The following is a 22,466-nucleotide window of genomic DNA, read 5'->3' as shown; positions in this document are numbered from 1 at the left end:
GCCAAACTATGGAGAGGGAGGGATGAACTGGTGGAGCACATAGGATTTTTAAGGTAGTGAAACTTTCTGTAAGGTACTATAGTAGTGTATACTTGTCTTTATGTATCTGTCCAAATCTGTAGAATGTGTAACAGCAAAAGTGAACCTTAATGCAAACTACTGACTTTCAGTGATAATGGTGTATCAAAGTTTATCAATTGTAACAACTGTACCACTCTGTTGGGGGACGTTGATAGTAGAGAAGGTCCTACATGTGTGGGGACCAGGGTTATATAGGAACTCTGTACTTTCTGCTCAATTTTGCTGTGAACTTAAAAATACTCTTAAAAAAAAAGTTTACTTATAAATAAATAAGTAAATGGATCAACACTGGGCTCTTTCCCTCCCTACTATTGGGTTTTGTTTTCAATAAACTATAACACTGACAATAGTAACATAGAAAGAAATGTATCAGAAGGCAAACAAACATGTTTCTTCAAAACTCCACCATAAGAAGAATCTTATTAATAGTAAATATTTTATTTAAAACTCTATTTGACTGTGCCTGGGTTACTGTGAAGAATTGGGCACTCTAGGACCCTGAAAAGCTTTGAAAGACATGATAGCTTTGCTTTTGTAGGCAGGGAAGTCTGACGTGTGTAATCATTCCTCTAAACAAAAGTGCGTGGATTGTGCAATTTCTTCCTGGATGATGCTGTAAGCTTCTAGTATTAAAAAGGAAAGAATTGAGCTTTCCTGGGTCCAAGAAGACCATATATTATACCAACCATCTCAGTGGTGGCTGTGTAATACCTAACCCCACTCGAGGAGGTGGGGAAATAACTGTGCTAAAATACGTTCTGTCTTTTCCTGGTCCTTGTAGCTATGTGGGCTTTGATAAGATTGTGTAACCTTTGCTAATTAAACCATAAACTTAATCTGAGGAGGGTGTGTGTGCGCATGTGTACTCTTTTGCCACCCGCTTCTAATCTAAAATATTACAGCTACACAATTATTAATAGGACCACTTACAGGTTGATTAAGAACACACAGTTAAAACTTCTTCCCTACAGTTCAAGGAGCAACATCTGTGAAAAGTTATAATTTAATAATTTTTTAAGGTTGTTTGGAACAATATGCTAGAAGTCTTTACTTTCAAAAGCTACTCATCACATAGAGGACTAAATCATAGCTGAGCCTTGCATGAGATGTGTGAACCTATATATTTTTAAATTTTTTATTGTTATGTTAATCACCATACATTACATCATTAGTTTTTGATGTAGTGTTCCATGATTCATTGTTTGTGCATAACACCCAGTGCTCCATGCAGAATGTGCCCTCTTTAATACCCATCACCAGGCTAACCCATCCCCCCACCCCCTCCCCGCTAGAACCCTCAGTTTGTTTTTCAGAGTCCATCATCTCTCATGGTTCGTCTCCCCCTCCGACTTACTTCCCTTCATTCTTCCCCTCCTGCTATCTTCTTTTTTTTTCTTAACATATATTGCTTTGTTTCAGAAGTACAGATCTCTGATTCAACAGTCTTGTACAATTCACAGCGCTCACCATAGCACATACCCTCCCCAATGTCTATCACCCAGGCACCCCATCCCTCCCACCCCCCACCACTCCAGCAACACTCAGTTTGTTTCCTGAGATTAAGAATTCCTCACATCAGTGAGGTCATATGATACATGTCTTTTTCTGACTGACTTATTTCACTCAGCATAACACCCTCCAGTTCCATTCACGTCATTGCAAATGGCAAGATCTCGTTCCTTTTGATGGCTGCATAATATTCCATTGTGTATATATGGACCACATCTTCTTTATCCATTCATCTGTCGACGGACATCTTGGCTCTTTCCACAGTTTGGCTATTGTGGACATTGCTGCTATAAACTTTGGGGTGCACGTACCCCTTCGGATCCCCACATTTGTATCTTTGGGGTAAATACCCAGTAGTGCAATTGCTGGATCGTATGGTAGCTCTATTTTCAACTGTTTGAGGAACCTCCATACTGTTTTCCAGAGTGGTTGCACCAGCTTACATTCCCACCAACAGTGTAGGAGGGTTCCCCTTTCTCCGCATCCCCGCCAACATCCGTCCTTTCCTGACTTGTTAATTTGAGCCATGCTGACTGGTGTGAGGTGGTATCTCACTGAGGTTTTGATTTGGATTTCCCTGATGCCGAGAGATGTTGAGCACTTTTTCATGTGTCTGTTGGCCATCTGGATGTCTTCTTTGGAAAAATGTCTGTTCATGTCTTCGGCCTATTTCTTGATTGGATTATTTGTTCTTTGGGTGTTGAGTTTGATAAGTTCTTTATAGATTTTGGATAATATCCCTTTATCTGATATGTCATTTGCAAATATTTTCTCCCATTCTGTCGGTTGTCTTTTGGTTTTGTGGACTGTTTCTTTTGTTGTGCAAAAGCTTTTTATCTTGATGAAATCCCAATAGTTCATTTTTGCCCTTGCTTCCCTTGCCTTTGGCGATGTTTCTAGGAAGAAGTTGCTGCGGCTGAGGTGGAAGAGGTTGCTGCCTCTGTTCTCCTTTAGGATTTTGATGGACTCCTGTCTCACGTTTAGGTCTTTCAACCATTTGGAGTCTATTTTTGTGTGTGGTGTAAGGAAATGGTCCAGTTTCATTCTTTTGCATGTGGCTGTCCAATTTTCCCAACACCATTTGTTGAAGAGACTGTCTGTTTGCCATTGGACATTCTTTCCTGCTTTGTCAAAGATGAGTTGACCATAGAGTGGAGGGTCCATTTCTGGGCTCTCTATTCTGTTCCATTGATCTATGTGTCTGTTTTTGTGCCAGTACCATACCGTCTTGAGGATGACAGCTTTGTAATAGAGCTGGAAGTCCGGAATTGTGATGCCTCCAGCTTTGCTTTTCTTTTTCAATATTCCTCTGGCTATTCGGGATCTTTTCTGGTGCCATACAAATTTTAGGATTATTTGTTCCATTTCTTTGAAAAAAGTGGATGGTATTTTGATGGGGATTGCATTGAATTTGTAGATTGCTCTAGGTAGCATTGACATCTTCACAATGTTTTGAACCTATATATTTTTACTTGTTAGCATGCAGAAACAAAGACTATACAAAAGTATCAAAAGACTACACACATATTTATTTGTATTTTTGGCCCAAATTATTTTAATGTTTTTATCCTGCCGTTGAGATTATGCAGAACTGTTCCTTTTGAGATATACTCAATGTGTGCTAATCACTAGAAGTCTCTTAGAAAATGATCCTGCTGCTCCCAGCAAGGACATATGCTGGACAAGCAGGAAATTTCCCTAAGTAGTAGGATTGCGGAGAGTGGCAGAGGAAGGGCCCATATATGCACCAATTTTCTTTTCTCATGAGGTCCCATATACACACTAGTTTTTTTTCTTGAGATACGTTCAATGCCCAACATTCTATAACTATGGTTTAAAGGTTCTTATATTTCTAAAATCATTGATATTTGAGAATTTTGAGAGTTCATATTCCAAACTAGGGCCATACAGAATATTATCCTTTGGACTGTTACTAAGCCTTTCTTGGGAGGGAGGGGAGAGGCAAATTGCATGAGGATCCTCTGCTTAAGTACATTTGAAAAGTGATTACAAAGTCAAATGAATTATTTACTATGGGTTTCTCAGAGCCTTTAAAATATAAATCTCCAAGTTCTATGGGTTGGAGCACATGGAAATGTGGAAGCTATGGTATACAACCATTTATAAACTTATGTGAATATGGAACCCCTTACAGAGCACCTGATAAGATCTCCTTTGCATATTCTATAGAATGAAGTATGTTAACGGTATTCTAAATAATAAATTATGGACTCATTATCATCTAACTTCAATAAACATCTTGATTTTCTTCCTGAAAACCTCAGAGGTGGGGGCATTTTGTTCCCTTCTATATATTTAGCTCTTCTGGCCACAGGGACTAATGTTTTTTCTAGTTAAGGATCACTTAAGAAGGAGCTCGAAATTAAGTTAGTATTATTTCTGATAAGAACTTTATACTCCAGTTCTGGTAACAATGCCTGTATGGTATATCCCTATGTTTGATTCCCTGTCTTGGTCTCCAGCACAATCTTCATTTGGTTGCATCAAGGCTTTGGCTCTCCTTGGCCACCTTTTCTCAGTGTCGGAGCCTTAATTCTTAGGCAAAGTTTTCATTTATAGGCCCCTTGTTCAGATGCTAATTTCAGTATCTCTTAAAACTAGTTTGCTTTCAAGAAAGAGAACCTACAGAGCTGAGAAACAGAACATCTAGAAAAAGGTAAAGCAAAACTGGGGAGAAATGGGGTGAAACAGCTGAAGATACGACAAGCATTAAAGTATTAATTAAATAATCTAATCTGAGCATTGTGTTCATTCATTTTTTTTAACTGGTTGCTAATTTCAGTAAAACTGGGACATTGACTCAATTTAGCCAAATAATAATGAATGGATTAATTTGTTAAAATAATCCCACTAGTCCACCTGGCCATAATTGACTTAATGTCATACCAACAGAGTGCTACAAATAGACTTTTATTATATTCACTCTTTTAGGATGTTGGAAGAATTAGTAAGAGCTCCGAAAATTTAAAGAATTTTAAATGAAAAAATCTTCCATGGGTATTATGTTGTATTATATGACCTCATTAAAAAGTTAAACTGAGTGCCTAATAAAGCCTGAACATAGTTATATTTCATTGAGATATGTATTGTGCCCTTATATATTTATAGAGTAATTTTATATCTTGTTTACAATCAGTATTTTACCTGATATTAATAAAGTATACAAATATGAAAGTAATTTTATAATTTCTGTAGTCTTTTTCAGCTGGCACATTTTGTTTAATATATAGGATTAAAAACTCATACTGAACAACTCTATAAATCACAGTTTCAACTGATGTAAGATAGTAAATAGCAAGGTATGTACAGCATATGGTTATGTTGAATAACTCTTAGTGTTGATGCTAGTTGAAAGAACAGGATGAGCGTTCCCCAAGCATAATCATATTGTGGGGCTTAGTCACACTAAAATTTTTTAATGAATATTTACCAACATATACCACATTCAAGGAGTTCAGAGTCTTACTAGAAGTGGGAACTCTTCAAAGATCTAAAGATATTTCTGAAAAAAGGCATTTATATTTACCATAAAAAGGGAAAATAGCACTACAATTCTGCACCTCAGGACTACTAACACATGTCAATTTAAGCTGTTATCCCTGTGAGCACTCTACATAAGTTTCAGTATGTTTTCAATTTTCTAGTTTCCTGTGTTTCAAGACAATGAAAGTTGTATTATTGGGAATCCAAAATTGTACATTAAGCAGTTTGAAAGCAGAGTTAAAAAAAAAAAAAAGAAAAATAAACTAGGTACAATAGCTTTAGATAATCTTAAATGATTATATCTAAGAAGATGCAAAAAGGACCAAAATATAAGAGTTTTCTATTCAATATGATATTTTCTAACTCTTAAGAACTTGAGTTTAAAAACCATATTAAAAAGCAGGGAAGACAGAAGAAAAGTCCCCCGTGGTGTGAGAAATGAAAATGCTTACATGTATGCAAGGAAAGGCTGAATTTTTAACAAGAAGTACACAGCCAGCCTGGTGTGGCCTCTGAGCAGCCCTCAGCCTCATCACACTCCCCCCGCCCCATCTAGCTCTCCCAGCATCACCACTTACACATTCCACCTGGTGCACGCTCCCAGGCTGTTTCCTCAGGATTTTGAGCACTCTGCTCTCTACTCTGCTGTTGTACTTCTCTTCATCCTTCAAATTAGAGCTCAGATGATGCCTCAAGCCACACCCCCTTGTCATGTTTACCCTAAATCTTGAAATCCTTCAAAAGTTTGCAATTATATATTGATGTAATGATATAATTAATGCTTATCTTCTCTCATATAAACTAAGCTTTATGAGATCAGGACCTATCTCAGCAGTATGTCCCTCGTGCTCAGCATGTAAGCATCTGTTAAATGAATGAATGAATGAATGAGGGAAAACCACAGTCAGAATTTTCTTCTCAACAAACAGCACCTACTGTGTACTTCTTTAGTCAATGTGAGATCATGTAATAGTCATACAATGAATATAAACTCTACTCAGTGGTTAATGCAGAAGATACGGAGGAAATGACATTGTGAGGGACTGACATAAACACGTGAAATCAAGCATATTCTTAGAATTGAAAACAAGTAATAAAGTAAAACTTCCCTGATAAATTTAATGGTATATAATGGTTAACACACCATGGTATCATGAACTACAAACTCAAAACTTTCTGTGCAATTTTTCTTCACTAGAAGTATAAAAAATTGTATAATACATTCATTCTCAGCTTAATCTTTTCTACTTAAACATGGCTAAGAATACAAAGAAAAACAATATGGTAGAATATCTATATTTAGATCGAAAATCTGTTAAGTATTCAGAATTTTGAAAACTCTTGAAAATGGTCATCTAAGAGTTACATCTATGGAATGTCCTTAGAACATACATTTAAGGAGATATACAACCAAATATTTCATGTGCTTTTACCATGTAGTGCACGTTTATAAACAGACATAACCTATTTTAGTATAGTAAACTGAAAGAAAACACCATTAGTCAAACAGCTCCATAAACATTAGTGACTGGTTGATGCAGAAGTAACCGTTTAATTTAGTAAGATAGTAACAGTTAACAGTAATAGACAGTAATAATAATTAAACTAATTTTATGGCCATATTTGGCGAGATGTAATTACTCATCCACGTGAAGACAGCTCTCACTCTTATGAACAATGGAGAATATGTTTTCATTAATCCACAGAATAATTATTTAAAATCACTCAGTATGTGACCTTGGATAAGTTACTTAAATTTTCTGTATCTTTGTGCAATAGAATTTTTGCATTATTTGACAGAATTGGGTTAATATTTCCATAGTAAATAGTTCCCACTTAAGATGGTAACGTTATTTTTTAGAGTAAACTCAAGGACTTAGAAAATTACATTTGTCTTCAGTTACAAAATATTTTTAAGACACTCGGAGTGACACATTTTTTAGAACTTACTAAACACACTAGACTAATTTTAAAAGTTGTGACCATTAAAAATGCAGTTTTAGCTTCCTAGTTTTTGTTAATATTTTCTTATATGGCTAAAGAATAATTGTTTTTGTATTAAGGGTGGAATTTTACTTTATGTTAACATTTGATTATCTATTGAGAAATTATCTTCACTATAGCTTTTACATTTATTGACAAATTAATTGCTAAATTTTCCTGTGTGGAAGGTATCTAGTTGTTCACTAATCATATTGCTATCCACTCATTAAATGGTATTTTAGAGCCCAGACACTCTGAGAAGTCACCTCTGATTTGTCTGGGTCCTTACATCTATCTGAAGAAAAATCTGTTGTCTTTCTACCGTAGAAAAATGTAGAAAGGAGGTAAGAGCGAATGAGAATGAAGAAATTGAACAGACTTGGGTCTTTATATGGCTTCAGTACTTAGTTTAATCTTATTCCTGAAGTTTTAGGCATACTTTTTATCAAAAGCAAATATATGAAGTTTGACTTCACTTTTCTATCCTTAATATAACATAAACAAGATATTTGAATAAAATCTTATAGAATATGGTAAACATTCCCATGATAGTTATTAGTCATGTTTTCTGCTAAAAACTGTACTGTGTATTTCACTATTTAGTTTTATTGGTAAAAATAACTTTATTACAAAGTTCTCTTCATAATTAATATACATAGTTGCCCAGAAATTTTAAAAGTTTACTTACAAATTGATTTACTTCTCTCAGCTAAAAAATAATGCAATTTTTATCAAAGGCAGCTAAATTACAATTACTGTTTCATAATGCTATCATATTAATTCATAAGGAATTAGGTTATTATACTTTTTAACCATGAACACACTTAAATATGATAGGTAAGTAACACATTCTGATTTTCTAATATTGTCACGCTGGTGAGATAGAATTAGAGACCCCATTGATTAATTCTAAGCATACCTCTCTAATATAGATCAAAAGTGGGTCTCAGATTCACATAAAATGTCCTAAAACTACTCCCACTTATGATATAACTTAAAATTTTGTAATAACACTCCAATTTAAAATCTTAAGGCTGGTGTTCTCCTCTCACTCTGTTCTTGTAACCACAAAATTATTTGTGTATATCTCTGTCTCTCAATAGATTATAAGCCCCTTCAGGCATTGAACCAAGCACAGGCTTTTAAAATAAAACAATGGTTGTGTTGCTCTAGAAAAATAAAATGTAATTCTGAGCCTGAGTTGTTTTTCATCTGTAAGAAGGGTAAATTAATATCTACCTTGCAGGATCTGTGTGAGATTTAAATGAGGGATCACATATAAAGCATCTACCACAATTCTTATTTATTTTCTATCTCTCTCTTCTCCCACAGCTTGTCACTGTACCAATGACAGTATCACAATAAATTTTAAATAAATGTAAAAATTACCATGATTTTGTTTTATGGATTAGTATTAGTATACCTTAGTATTTAGATTTTTTTAAGAGTACAAAGTAATCCATGGCATATAGAAATGTACTAAAATTTTTACATTGTGAAATACTCATAAATATATAAACTTAAAAGACAATTTTCTCATTCATAGATATCTGTATTTTTTAATCTTATATTTTTCATGAATTTTAATTGCTAATACCTAATAAATGGGTGAGTAATTTATTGCTGAATCATGTTCATGTTTTGAAAGTAGTAGTTGAAAGTATAATAAAATTATAGACATTGGGAGATTTTACAGATCATCTAGTTCAATCCTTTCACTTTACAAAGGAGAAAACGAAATTCCAGAAAGAGGCAATGACTTGCACAAAATCCAGTAGCAGACATAAATTTTTTTAAATTAAATCAGAGTACCTATGATTTTCCCTTCCTCCACTTTGTTTTTGAGGTGGAGAGCTAAAGAAGCCAAGAGAAGCCAAAGAAAAAATATGGAAGATGCCCAGTGGGAATATTTGAAAGCACTAAAGGCCACAGAATTTGTCAAAGAGGGCTTAGGACACTAAGAAGTTTAGAGTTAGGGGCCAATATCTTTTCAGCCCTAAGAAGTAAACATCCACATCTGCATTTGTTTGGGAGGCTACAGAGTATATTTGCCTAACTGAGGTACATGAGAAATCATCAGAGAAAAAAGGTGTTTAGGAAGTTAGGAAATAGGTAGTAGTCTAAATTTAAAAAACATAAAATAAGGGTTAATCATCAGTATTTGAGAATGTCCTATTTTAACTTTTCTTCACAGTTAAGAGCTTGTTTTTATTTTTTGTTTTGTAGAAGCTTTCTAATATTTTTGATGAAGAAGACTGGGAAAGAACTAGGACTTTAAACTTTAATAGCCATAAAATTTCAGCCTTCTGTATTCAAAATGGAAAAAAACAAAACCCAAAAGTATATAAAAATAAAATAAAAACAAAAAATATAATTTCTCTTTCTGCTTTATTTGGGAAAAGGAAGAGGAATTGTAAAGCAGGGTATCAACCACTCACCATCGGATTGATAAATGTTAAACTAAATTTCCTTTCATCTTTAAAATTCTTCCTGACATCTAACATATGTTTTTCATTTCTTGTAAGGGCCAGTTGAGCCTAAAGGTCCAAAGTAATATAATTAGCAGACAATTTGAAGAAGCTGATATGGTTTATATCAACTTTTAAAGTAGTGAAAATATACAAAATAAGTACTGGCACGATTATTAAAACACAGAAAAGGAACACAACATTAACTGCATATATTTGGTAGAAACAAACACACTGCATTTATTAAAAAGTCTAAATAAAATATTTAGTCTTGATTCAGATTTAACTTTCTTCATCTCTGTCCCATGCATACTGGAAAGCTGTTCAAGCAATATCATGTAATCAGAAAATGTTAGTAACCTCAAAACCTTGTATGTCGTTCACACACAGAGTGAAAAGACGTAAGGTGCAGCTCTCTAACATAAAACCAATATATTTCAGTCTTCCCTCAGACCCTGAAATCTTTATCAGAAAAAACGTAAAACCAAAAGTTATATGAGGATGGGGCTGCATCTGTTTCTACTGAAATTCTCCTGAATCTTCAACATCCAGTTTATGTCTGCACACAACTGGTTCTCATTGCTCATTTGCTTACAGATTGACTGAATGAAGTACAGAGTTTCCTGAATACTGAATACTTCAAACTGCTTGTAATTTTATGTTTTCCCATATTAATCTATAGGATTAGCCTGGCTGCTCTAATGTTTGCAAATTGGAAATATTTTTGGTTCATTATTTAAAAGAGATAATGCAATACCTTTGAATTCTATGAAGCCAGCAGTTTATGAGCTAATGAATAAATTCAGATGATAAACACAAATCACTAAGAGTTTAGTACACATTGGGTTTTTATATGTATTGTCTGAAGACATAAGGGCATAAAACCATAAAGGCATTTTCAAGTACCAACAGATCAGGCCAATTGTGGAGAGAATAAAAACCCAATGATAAATATACAAACAAAATAATTCCACTATTAACTGTACAATGCTTATTTTCAAACAAGAAACTTGAAAACTCCCTCCTATCAAACCATCAGTTTCCTGAAGGCTTGGATTGTGCCTGTCTTGGTATCCTCATTGTCTAAAACTTTCTGCTCTCAGGACGTCTTCACACTTTTAAAAGTTCTTGAGGACCTCAAAAGCTTTTGTTTATGTGTACTATATCATATTCAAAAATTAAGGGGCGCCTGGGTGGCTCAGTCGTTAAGCGTCTGCCTTTGGCTCAGGTCATGATCCCAGGATCATGAACCCAGGGTCCTGGGATCGAGCCCCGCATCAGGCTCCCTGCTCTGTGGGAAGCCTGCTCCTCCCTCTCTCACTGTGTCTCTCTCTCTGTCAAATAAATAAATAAAATCTTAAAAAAAAAATTAAAACCTGAAAATTTTTATATCTTTATTAATTCATTTAAAAGTAATAATAAACCCAGTATATGATAACACGGATGTCATATTCTTTATGAAAGATCATTATATTTCCCAAAAACTCTTGTGAGAGCAATCTTTTACACTTCTGCATATCTGTTTCATGGCTGGCTTGAATGAAAAGAGTTGGATTCTCATAAGCCCCTGCATTCCATCAGATCTGACATGTTATTTTAATTGCATTATATGAAATATATTCCACACAGGTATGGAATTGAAGAAGGGATGAGCTTACGGATAACCCCAGAGGTCCTCATTTCACACTGTGAAACCAATGACCTGTAACATCATTTGTCATATGGCTACTGTTTAATAACTACTCGCTAAAAGTTAATAAAAAGTTTACAGAAAAAGAAATATATTCTAAGGGCACACATGCATATATCCAAACATACAAATGATATGCACATTCATTTTGGATTCAATTGATAAATTATTCTTTTAAATGCTGTTTTACTACAATAAAGTGTTAATTATCCCAAGTCCTCAACTCATTACAACTAAATTGGGATGCAGATCAAAGGAGGGTATGTGAATGAAAGAGTGAAAAACTCTAACAATAAAGCATGTAATTCCAAAATTTAATAGAAAGAAATAGATGACTAGAATGAGACTTCTCACTTGAGAAAATTCCAAGCATAACCAAATCAAGTAGCTAATTCAAATGCTATATGGGTCTGTTTAAAGCAGTAAATTAGATTGAAACACTTTACTGAAAACAAGCTGGATTCTAATATTTTTAGTATCTACACGCCATTTCTAATTAATCTATAAAAACCACAAGAAAAAAACATTTTGCTTATATTTTTAGCACTTCTGCTTTAAATATTAATAGGAACTAACCAAATACCAGAGAAAATATATTGATTTTAACATTTTACACTTTCCAAAATCACAATTCTTGTTCTTTAAAAATAGCCTTAAGCAAACTCAGAAATGAAAATATAATTTTTGAGATCAGATATTAGATTTTTCAAATGATATTTCATCATTTGGCAAAAAATAAAATGACTTACTTCTTTTCTTGAGGCCCATGTACCTGAGAAGCCATTTTAGGTTCTGTCCCAAGATTCTTTTGCATCCGCTGCCTCCTCTTTCTGCTTGGTGCAATATCCGTGACATCAGGACTTGAAATAATGGAATCATCTCCTCTTAAAGTAGCTAAAATAAAATGACATAAAAGTGTAACCCAACAAAATTATGCATATAATTTGTAAGAACTTGCTGCACTGATATGAAGTGACACTTAAAATACAGTATAACTATTTTTAAAAAATTCATGAAGATTTGGTAAAGTGGACCAGTTAGATTATAATACTTTAATACCAATATAAAACATAAAGTATATTATACACATGGAATAATTTGATCAAAATGGTCTCTGCCTATCTTGCACAACAACCCTCCCAAATACATCAAAGGCACAGTTTGATCTTTCAACGCTAGAATTAGACAGAAATGCCTTAGAGGCTACTCTATAAGATGTTTTCTTTGGGGGGGGGCAAATACTGCTATAGGAATAGGATAAATCAAGTTGATACTAAACAGTAATTATTAACAGGAATGGAGACTTCTGCTAGTGATCCAGAGATAATTTCATAGACTTTTCAGCCAACTGTAGGGAATGAGAACAGGAAAAATGTCTAACAGATGTCTCTATTGTATCTAAGTCACATTAAACTACCACTAAAAGTGTTAGATATACATGAAACAGAAGCAACAAGAGAAACATGTTTGATTTATATTCCTTTATTCTCTATAAACAACTTAGGTCCAAAGAGCTTTAGGGGAGTTCAGAATTCATTCATCTAATACATAGTATACTTAAGTAAATACATATTTATATAAAAGAGCTCCTTTGCCATTGGTAAATAATGAACAATATCAATATAGTTTGGACTTTGGATGTCTTGCTGGTTCATATGATTTTTGTCTAGCATGTTAACATTTTAAGGCACAAGCTTTCATCCCAATTAAAGAGAAGGCCTTCACAATGTATAAAGTCCTAAAAAGATGGAGATGAGTGGCAAAAATCCTGGACAAGCCAATTCCTGTACCACAAAGAGGGGTTGGCTGAGTGGAGTCAAGAACCCTAGACTTTTCAACAGTTAAGCTTTCTGTTACAGAAAGAAGCTGTGAAGATGTCTCCCTGTAGCTTGAATCAGATGTTTAATTTTCATCAAACTATTAGAATGCATTCAGTAACTGCCATCTACTCCATTTGAGAGGAAATGGGATGCAAATGTTTAGTGGGCTGTGATGCTGAGTGCAAATGTTGCTAGAGAGTTAATGGGGTTAATACTTTCATTAGGATTATAACTAGGGAACTAACAACAACAATGTAAAACTGCACAGATTTTGAGTGGTCTGCCTAAACCTTAATTTTTTTCCCCATAGGCTCTACTATTTTTAGTGTGCAATTCTGCAGAATGAGTGGTTTTTCAGGCACATATATATCACATCCTAGAAGAAAAGCTGGTATTTTGAATTCCCACTTGCTGCAGCCCATGCTTCTCTGAGTGACCGGAGATCACTTGGACACTGTTGACCACTCTCTTGAAAGTCTTCTTTGGGTGTTTTTTTTTTTTTTTCATTGAAATGGCTACCATTTTTGAGAACATACGTGGTAGACAGTTTGCTATGGGTTTTAAACATATTATTTTATTAATCTTTAACCTTGTGAAGTACTTACTATTATTACCTTTACTTATGAAGAAGCCAAGGCTTTAGAAAGGTTAAGTAACTTGACCAAATCACACAGACTTTGAGTTGATATTTTAACATATGACAATTAAAAAATATTTCTCCCTAGTAGATAAAGTATTCCTTCATCAAATATTTACTGATTAAAGGATATTTTACTTTCCAAAGCTATTTAAGTCATTAGGGCCCATAAGTTCTACTACATTTCGCATACATTATTTTACTAGCTAGTACTATTCTAGGAATAGAGAAGGGTAGATAACAAAGGGTGTTTCAAAAAGTTCTGCCATTCATTTCAAAACTCCAAATAATGACTTAACACACTGGCACCCAAAAGCATGTTTTATATGTAATATGGTTATACTATTTGTTATGCGTATAATTTGTAACTAATTTACTTTAAAATACAATGCAATTAAATGTATGTTGTTAGGGTGAGCTATAACCCAGGTGTTGCTAGCACCTACCCAAAAATGCATAGCCCATTGAGTTGAAGGTCCATTTCTGGGTCCCTATTCTGTTCCATTGATCTATGTGTTTTTGTGTCAGTACCATACTGTCTTGATGATTACAGCTTTAAGTCCAGAATTGTGATACCTCCAGCTTTGGTTTTCTTTTTCAACATTCCTTTGGCTATTCAGGGTCTTTTCTAGTTCCATACAAATTTTAGTATTGTTTGTTCTAGCTCTGTGAAAAATACTAATAGTATTTTGATAGGGATTGCACTGAATGTGTAGATTGCTCTGGATAGCATAGACATTTTTTTTTTATTATGTTCACTTAGCAGAGATTTTAACAATATTTGTCCTTCCAATCTATGAGCATGGAATGTTTTTCCATTTCTTTGCGTCTTAAGTTACTTTCATAAATGTTCTATAGTTTTCAGAGATCTTTTCCTCTTTGATTAGGTTTATTTCTAGGTATCTTATAGTCTTTGGCATAATTATAAATGGGATCAATCCCTTGATTTCTCCTTCTTCTGCTTCATTGTTAGTCTATAGAAATGCAACTGACTTCTGTACGTTGATTTTTATATCCTATGACTTTGATGAATTCCTATTATCAGTTCTAGCAATTTTTTGGTGGAGTCTTTTGGGTTTTCTATATAGAGTATCATGTCATCTGTGAAGACTGAAAGTTTGACTTGTTCTTTGCCAATTTGGATGTCTTTTATTTCTTTTTGTCATCTGATTGCTAGGCTAGGACTTCCAGTATTATGTTGAACAACAGTGGTGAGAGTGAACATCCCTGTCGTGTTCCTGACCTTAGGAGAAAAGATCTCAGTTTTTCTCCATTGAGGATGATATTTGCTGTGGGTCTTTCCTATGTGGCTTTTATGATGTTGAGGTATGTTCCCTTCATCCCTACACGGTAGAGGGTTTTTATCAAGAAAGGATGCTGCATTTTGTCAAGTGCTTATATTCAACTAATCTTAGACAAAGCAGTAAAGAATGCCCAGTGGAAAAAAGTCTCTTCAATAAATGGTGTTGGGAAAATTGGACAGACACATGCAGAAGAATGAAACTGGACTATTTTCTTACACCATACACAACAATAAACTCAAAATGGATGAAAGACCTAAATGTGAGAAAAGAATCCATCAAAATTCTAGAGGAAAACACAGGCAGCAACCTCTTTGACCTCGGCCACAGCAACTTCTCGCTAGACACATCTCCAAAGGCGAGGGAAACAAAAGCAAAAATGAACTATTGGGACTTCCTCAAGATAAAAACTTTTTTCATAGCAAAGGAAACAGTCAACAAAATCAAAAGACAACCCTACAGAATAGGAGAAGATATTTGCAAATGTCTTATCAGATAAAGGGCTAGTATCCAAAATCCATAAAGAACTTATCAAACTCAACACCCAAAGAACAAATAATCCAGTCAAGAGATGGGCAGAAGACATGAACAGATATTTCTCCAAAGAAAATATACAAATGGCCAACAGACACATGAAAATTTTAATCAACATCACTCGGCATCAGGGAAATACATATCAAAACCACAATGAGATACCACCTCACACCAGTCAGAATGGCTAAAATTAACAACACAGGAAACAACAGATGTTGGCAAGGATGCGAAGAAAGGGGAACCCTCTTAACTGTTAGTGGGAATGCAAACTGGTGCAGCCAGTCTGGAAAACAGTATGGAGTTTCCTCAAAAAATTAAAAATAGAACTACTCTATGATCCAGCAATTGCACTACTAGGTATTTATTCAAAGGATACAAAAATCGTAATTTGAAGGGGCACATGCACTGTTTATAGCAATGTTTATAGCAGCAATGTTTATAGCAGCAATGTCCATAATAGCCAAGATATGGAAAGAGCCCAGATGTCCATCAAGCGATGAATGGATAAAGAAAATGTACACACACACACACACACACACACACACAAAGGAATATTACTCAGCCATCAAAAAAACTGAAATCTTGCCATTTGCAACAATATGGATGGAACTAGAGGGTATTATGCTAAGTGAAATAAGTCAGAGAAAGACAATTATCATATGATCTCACTCATATGTGGAATTTAAGAAACAAAACAGATGAGCATAGAGCAAAGGAAGGAAAAATAAAATTAGATGAAAACAGAGAGGAAGGTAAACCATAAGAGATTCTTTAACTCTAGGAAACAATCTGAGGGTTGCTGGAGGGGAGATGGATAGGGAATGGGTTAACTGGGTGATGGGCATGAAGGAGGGCACTTAATGTAATGGGCACTGGGTGTTATATGCAACTGATGAATCACAAAATTCTATCCCTGAAACTAATAATACACTATATGTTAACTAAATTGAACTTAATTAAAAAAAAATGCACAGCCTAGGAGCAGATTGTTGAGATTCTAAAAATAAAGCCCATATCTTGAGGGGCCTACTATAAGTACTTTTGATATTTGTATATCAATGAATAATAGATAATTTATTAATTAATATAGTGAATGACAAAAATGTGTGTCTCTTAGTAAACACAGGCATGAAAACAAGCATGATGAATATTGCATATGGGCTGTCATGAGTGGAAATTAAATGCATTCCAGATATACGAATTGACTACAGTATTTTAGAGATACTCTCCACCATTTTACAAACAGGCTATAATCCACTGAGGTCTGTTTAATCTTGGAGACGATAACCTGTGCTAAATTTTTAAGTGGTTTGGGGTCCAGTTGTGAACTCTGGACAATTGGTGGCCTGATGTCAGGAAAAAGCATCACTTCTGCCTCAGGAATCTTTTTATTTGCCAAAAGTGAACTTTTAATATGAGAGTGTGACTGAGACATCTAAAAAGACAGACAGCTGGAATTTCTTCAAGTTTATAGAACAGGTTTATGAATTCTTTTGTGCTTACTTGTTAGTAAATATTAAGTTGATAATTGTGTGTGTGGGAAAACCTAATCTGGTAATTTGTTATTATTATCCTCATACTTCAAACTTCTTGGTAGCCACCATTATTTACCACAAAGAACCTAAAAGTTGTGTATAACCAAATGTTTCAGGTCAGTTCACTGCACCATTTGTATTCCTTTCTCTTGACAATTACAGGGTAGCCTCTGTCTAATGGTGTCATGATGAAAAGGGGCTAGCATATAAGTTAACTACTGTTTAAACTAAATATATCTTTTTTGGTTTGTATTTGTACTGTGAGAAACAGTTCTCCCTTCAGTTTATTACACACATGTAACAGCAAATTATATTATAATAGATTTTCTTAATTCATAAATTCCTTTCAAAGAAAGTTGTGGTAATATTTATATAGACTTTAATAAAAGGGAAAAGGTTCCACCCTATCCTTTCTTCTCCACCCCTCAATGCCAGAAACCAGGAAAAAGAGGCACAAGTCCCATACCTGGTACCTAGGTATCAACTGCTCATCTCAAGCAGTCCTCAAATTTCCACCCATCCTACCTCTAACCTTTACTGTGCTAATGTTTGGTCTTATTTCATTTGGTCTTGATGCTGGATACTTTATTTCTATTCTAATAACGGATCCCTTGAAAAATGATTCAGGGTCTACAAACATCAAAGCCATTTTATATTCAGCAGAAGGGATCCGAAATAAACCTATATCTCTATCTGTATCTACGAAGTCAAACATGGGACTTCCAAATCGTATTATTCATAACCATACATATTTTTAAGGGCAACAACCAAAGTTTTCACTTTCAAGTATTGCATCCCATTTTTAGGGAAAAAAATCAATTCATATTAAGTTTACCCAGTTGTACATACTCATTTTACGTAGGAAAAAGAACTTGAAGAGAGTTGGAAAAGAACGGCAAATGTTCAAAGGGTAATGAGAAGGAATGTGGCCTGGTTGGAGTAGTGTTCACGAGCAAAAGATACAGAAAATGCTTGGATAAGTATGGGCAGCAAGGAAGGAGGGGAGAAGAAAAAGGAGACAGAGATATGCTAAATAAATTTGCAACCTTTCAAATCTAGGCAGAAGACTATGAATTCAATATTGACTGGGTTTTTTTCCCTGAGGTTTCACCTCCAGAATTCTCAGTTTTTACTATTATCATCAGTCTCTGTCATAACAATGTGTCTTTCACCATTTCCAGGAATTATTTTTTAAAAGAAAACAAAAGAGAAGAAGAAACTCTTGCCAATGAACATACTACAGCTGAAACACTGATGGGCAGAGCTGTGGGATGAATTTCAAGTTCTCATTAGGTTCACTGAACCTAGAAAATGGGGAATCTTTACACAAGCCTTGTTATTGTGAAAGGTGGCTCCACAGAAAGCCACACTTCTTCTCATGTGACAGAAGAACTGCAGGAGTTTGGCAGTCGTATTTCAGACATGAGAGGCAGTGTTGGCTTCCCTGCATACTCTCAATGTCTCAATGTCCAGACAAAATGACACTGTTGGCTAAATTGCCAGCAATCTGCATAAATCCCATGAGTTAAACTACCTGGTAAACTATTGGCTCAGCTATGTGCTCCCTTCTAGCACAGCCCACTTCGGTCATTTCAGTCATCCCTACTAATTCCAGTCCACAGCAATCTCTCCTTACTCTGTAAGGCTTACAGTCTGAACCACTCACTTCACACATATGGTCTTATTTTGTTATTCTCTTTTTATGTATATCTCTTTTTTCTTCAATTAGATCAAGGACTATGAATACCCTACAGCTAGAGGCTATGCCTTATACCTTGATATATCCCTAATATATTACCCAATAGTGTTATAATGAGAAATATGAAGACTCAAAATTTTTTTCAAATGTCTATTTTATTTTTTTTAAATCAAAACTTATTTACTTATGGCCTTCTAAATGAGGTGTAGAGAAAAGTAGAATCAGAAGACCTGGGTCTGGATCTCTAGTTCCGCCATTTACCTTGGGTATATTACAGAATTTAAGTTCCTAAGATGAGAAACATATTTTAACCATGATTTCTGACATGATTAAATGAGACAAAATGACTTACAAATCACAGTGTCAGAAATATTTGATTTCAGCAGTTAAGTATTATTAACAAAGTGTGTGTATCCTTATAAAAGATCAAGTTGAGATGAATTTAGATTAATTTGAAGAACTTTCAGGCTATCATCTACAGCTTAACAGAGACATAAAAATAAAACAAAAAACTCAAAGTCAGATGAATTCATGGTTTTCTAAACTCAAAATAACCCAGTTGTCATGGAATTATTATCTGTTATGAATATACAATAGCCTGTCTGCTATGGCTCTTTACACTATTATTAATTTCACAAATGTTTTATCAAGTGTTTACATTCAATAAGTCATTCTTTTTTATTTCAAACGATATAAAATATTGAGAGGAAAACCCAAAATCCAAACCTTAAGATACTACCCTAAGTAAATCCAAAACTACAAAAAAGAAAAAAAAAAAACACAACACTATTTCTTTCACCAGGGAAAACAACAAACCAATGACTTGGGCTCCTTCATGTTCTGTAGTTTGTCTTACTGACAGGTATAAAGATAAGCAAAAAAAAAAAAAAGCTAAGATAAGGTAGGTCACACCATACTTCAATGAACAGTATCTTAAAGTGGGCTATCTGGAGGTAGGAAATTTCTAATCTGACCAAACAAGCAAACATTATTTTCCCTCACCATTCATCAAAGAGCCCTTTTTCAAATCTGTAATCAGCTGCTACCCAGTTTTCACAATCTAATCTGAATAAATGATGACCACCTTACACAAAAAGTCAATGGTTTAACTTATTAATCAGCAATCACCAAGTAAACTGATAATTAACATCACATTGAACACTTAAAAGAGTGTGTGTGTGTGTGTGTGTGTGTGTGCATATTCACATACATATACTTTTCCAAAAGTCAGGCTCCTCTTTTAGCCAGCACAGCTGGAAGTGAGACTTAATGACAAATACCTACTGACATTAGGATAACTAAAAGGTCATCTTTGGAAATCCAATACTCTCAATGTCAGAGGCAGGGTGGGCCACTAAAGATAAAGTACAGACTCTAAAAGTATTCACTGAATTTAAGAAAAATTAATTTGAATATATTAAGTATTATTCTGTACCTACAAAACAACACGCTTTTTAAAAAATACTTTTAAAAAATTTAATTCCAAATGAACTCAATTTTTTAAATCTTAAGGATTCATTCATTCCTTCACTTATTCAACACATATTGTTTTCTGTGTCAAGGACTATCCGGAAGACACCATCACCAGGTATTCAAACATTTTACAGTTGAGTAGAGCAGAAGGACACTACTATTTGCAAGAAAACCATAAGTCACATAAGCAATTATAAAGGAACTAACTTGAAAGTTCTAAAGTAGGTGCAGCTTTCCAAACTTTCATTATTTTTTTTCCAAATTAATCTGTGAAGCTTCAGTTTTTCTTGTCCATTATTAAGCACTAATTATAACTTGATTTCTTATATTATTTTTCTTCTTATATGGATATTTCTTTTGAAAGAATAATCATCAGTATCAGATGGCTCTGAAGCAGATTTCCCAAAAGAGAAAATGAAAAGGCTAGCTCACTCTGAGTAAAATGACAAGAAAAAAACTGCATTTTAAAATTAAATATTAGGATCTTCAAGAGTGAACTCTAACAGCATTTCTTTTCTTTTTAAAGATTTTATTTATTTATTTGAGAGCAAGTAGAGCGATAGAGCGAGCACACGAGTGGGGAAGAAAGGGGCAGAGAGAGAGGGAGGAGCAGGCCGCCCACTTGAGTAGGGAGCCAGACGCAGGGCTCAATCCCAGGACCCTGGGATCACTACCCTGAGCTGAAGGCAGATGCTTAACTGACTGAGCCACCCAGGAGCCTCACAAACAGCATTTCTAAGTTGAAACTACACTGTGACCTTTTTGGATATCCTTTACATGGCCCCACAACATCCTTAGATTTCATCACACTGTAATAATTTATCTAATATTTATAAGCTCCATGAAGGCAGGGGCTGAGTTTGTATTATTCACTGTTAGTACAAGACAGACTAGCTGGGTCTCTACACACATAATAACTCATCAATAAATATTAGTTGATTGATATAAATGCTTAAATAGTAACAATGTTAACAAATAACTTCTTAAAAATTATTTCGAATCTATGCAACCACTGATTAGCTATGCTTGCTGCTGCCAGTCCGGTTAACATTAAGAAAAGAAAAATATCAGTGAGGAAAAGCTGTTTATGAAAGAACAACATTAGCCTTCAATTTATATCATTTTGTAGTTAAAAATAACAAATACTGGAAATTTTAATGGTTAATGAGTTTTCAGAAAACAAAACTACAATTTTTCACTTTCACCAGCTTTGTAAAGTGGCCTCTGCCTGTGACCTATGTCATGAAATGTCTGGACTCAACATAAAGCTTTCACTGTTGTACATGAGTCAGGTATGGTTTTCTGTCAATGGAAGGCATTTTTTAGGCATTTTCTTCATAGAGACTGAAAGGTTTTTGAAATTTTCATTTTTTTTAATTTGGGTCAACTTTTAATAAAACCTAGACTTTTTACAGAGTTTAGGATTTCGTTGAACTGGTATGAATGAAAAAAAAATCAGACAACAAATGAAATGTAAACCTGTTTTAAAGAAGCAATATAAGGAATCTTTGAGTTTTGTTTTGTTTTAAAAAATGTATTGCCAGCATTTTATCTACAGTGACTCTGGGTTAACTGGTTAGAACTACGACAAGACCAGTAGTTTAACTAGCAAGTCAAAATCAGAATAGGATGAAAGTGGTAAAAATGAAGTGCTGCATAATTAAACAGTGAAATGGGTTTGAGAGCAACTTGCTCCCAAATAGATTTGAAATAGATAAGAATCACTAATCTAAATCACAGACCCTCACTCTAAATATTAACAGGGGTAAGAAGAACTTGACTTGAGTTTATGTGACATGATGTACTTTTCTACTTCATTTTGCTAATATCTGTTTAATCTTAGGAAATTTTGGAATAATTTTGATACATTAAGAAAAAGCTCTCTATTTGCACTTCTTTAAATTCCTTTAATAATAAGATTAATGCCCTTGTGATATAATTTAGCCAGTTCATAGAGGCTCTGTAGAAAGGCAAATATGAGGCTAAATTTCAGAGGCTTCCCTTAAAATCTGTGGGAAGATTTTCAAAAAGATCCATGATGTGAGACATGTCCCAACTAGCCTTCAAACCAAATGTGATTAAGGCAATACTTTTACTAAAGATTAAAAAAAAAAAAATTCTCTGCCAAACTGTCAAATAACTAAGATAATGTTTATACTGAGTTAATGAAATACTGCAGAAGGATCCTACATGTTACTATTAATCCCTGACAAAATGACTATACGCAATTCT

At 34.4% G+C, this 22,466-nt stretch overlaps 1 protein-coding gene across 1 annotated transcript in view; it reads right to left on the bottom strand.

Moving 5' to 3' along the window:
• Nucleotides 1-22,466, bottom strand: part of XRCC4 (X-ray repair cross complementing 4) — a 245,684-nt gene that overhangs the window by 90,053 nt on the left and 133,165 nt on the right. The window contains exon 7 of the mRNA XM_073887725.1: nucleotides 11,985-12,129. Coding sequence (XP_073743826.1) covers nucleotides 11,985-12,129 — 145 coding nt within the window. The remainder of the gene's footprint in view (nucleotides 1-11,984; nucleotides 12,130-22,466) is intronic.

The sequence above is a fragment of the Callorhinus ursinus genome, unplaced genomic scaffold (genome assembly GCF_003265705.2).
Source record: "Callorhinus ursinus isolate GAN/ISIS: 27379988/994484 unplaced genomic scaffold, GSC_fseal_2.0 scaffold3, whole genome shotgun sequence".
NCBI lineage: Eukaryota > Metazoa > Chordata > Mammalia > Carnivora > Otariidae > Callorhinus > Callorhinus ursinus.
Note: the sequence above shows the minus strand (reverse complement) of the source record. Positions and strands in the feature narration are given on the sequence as shown.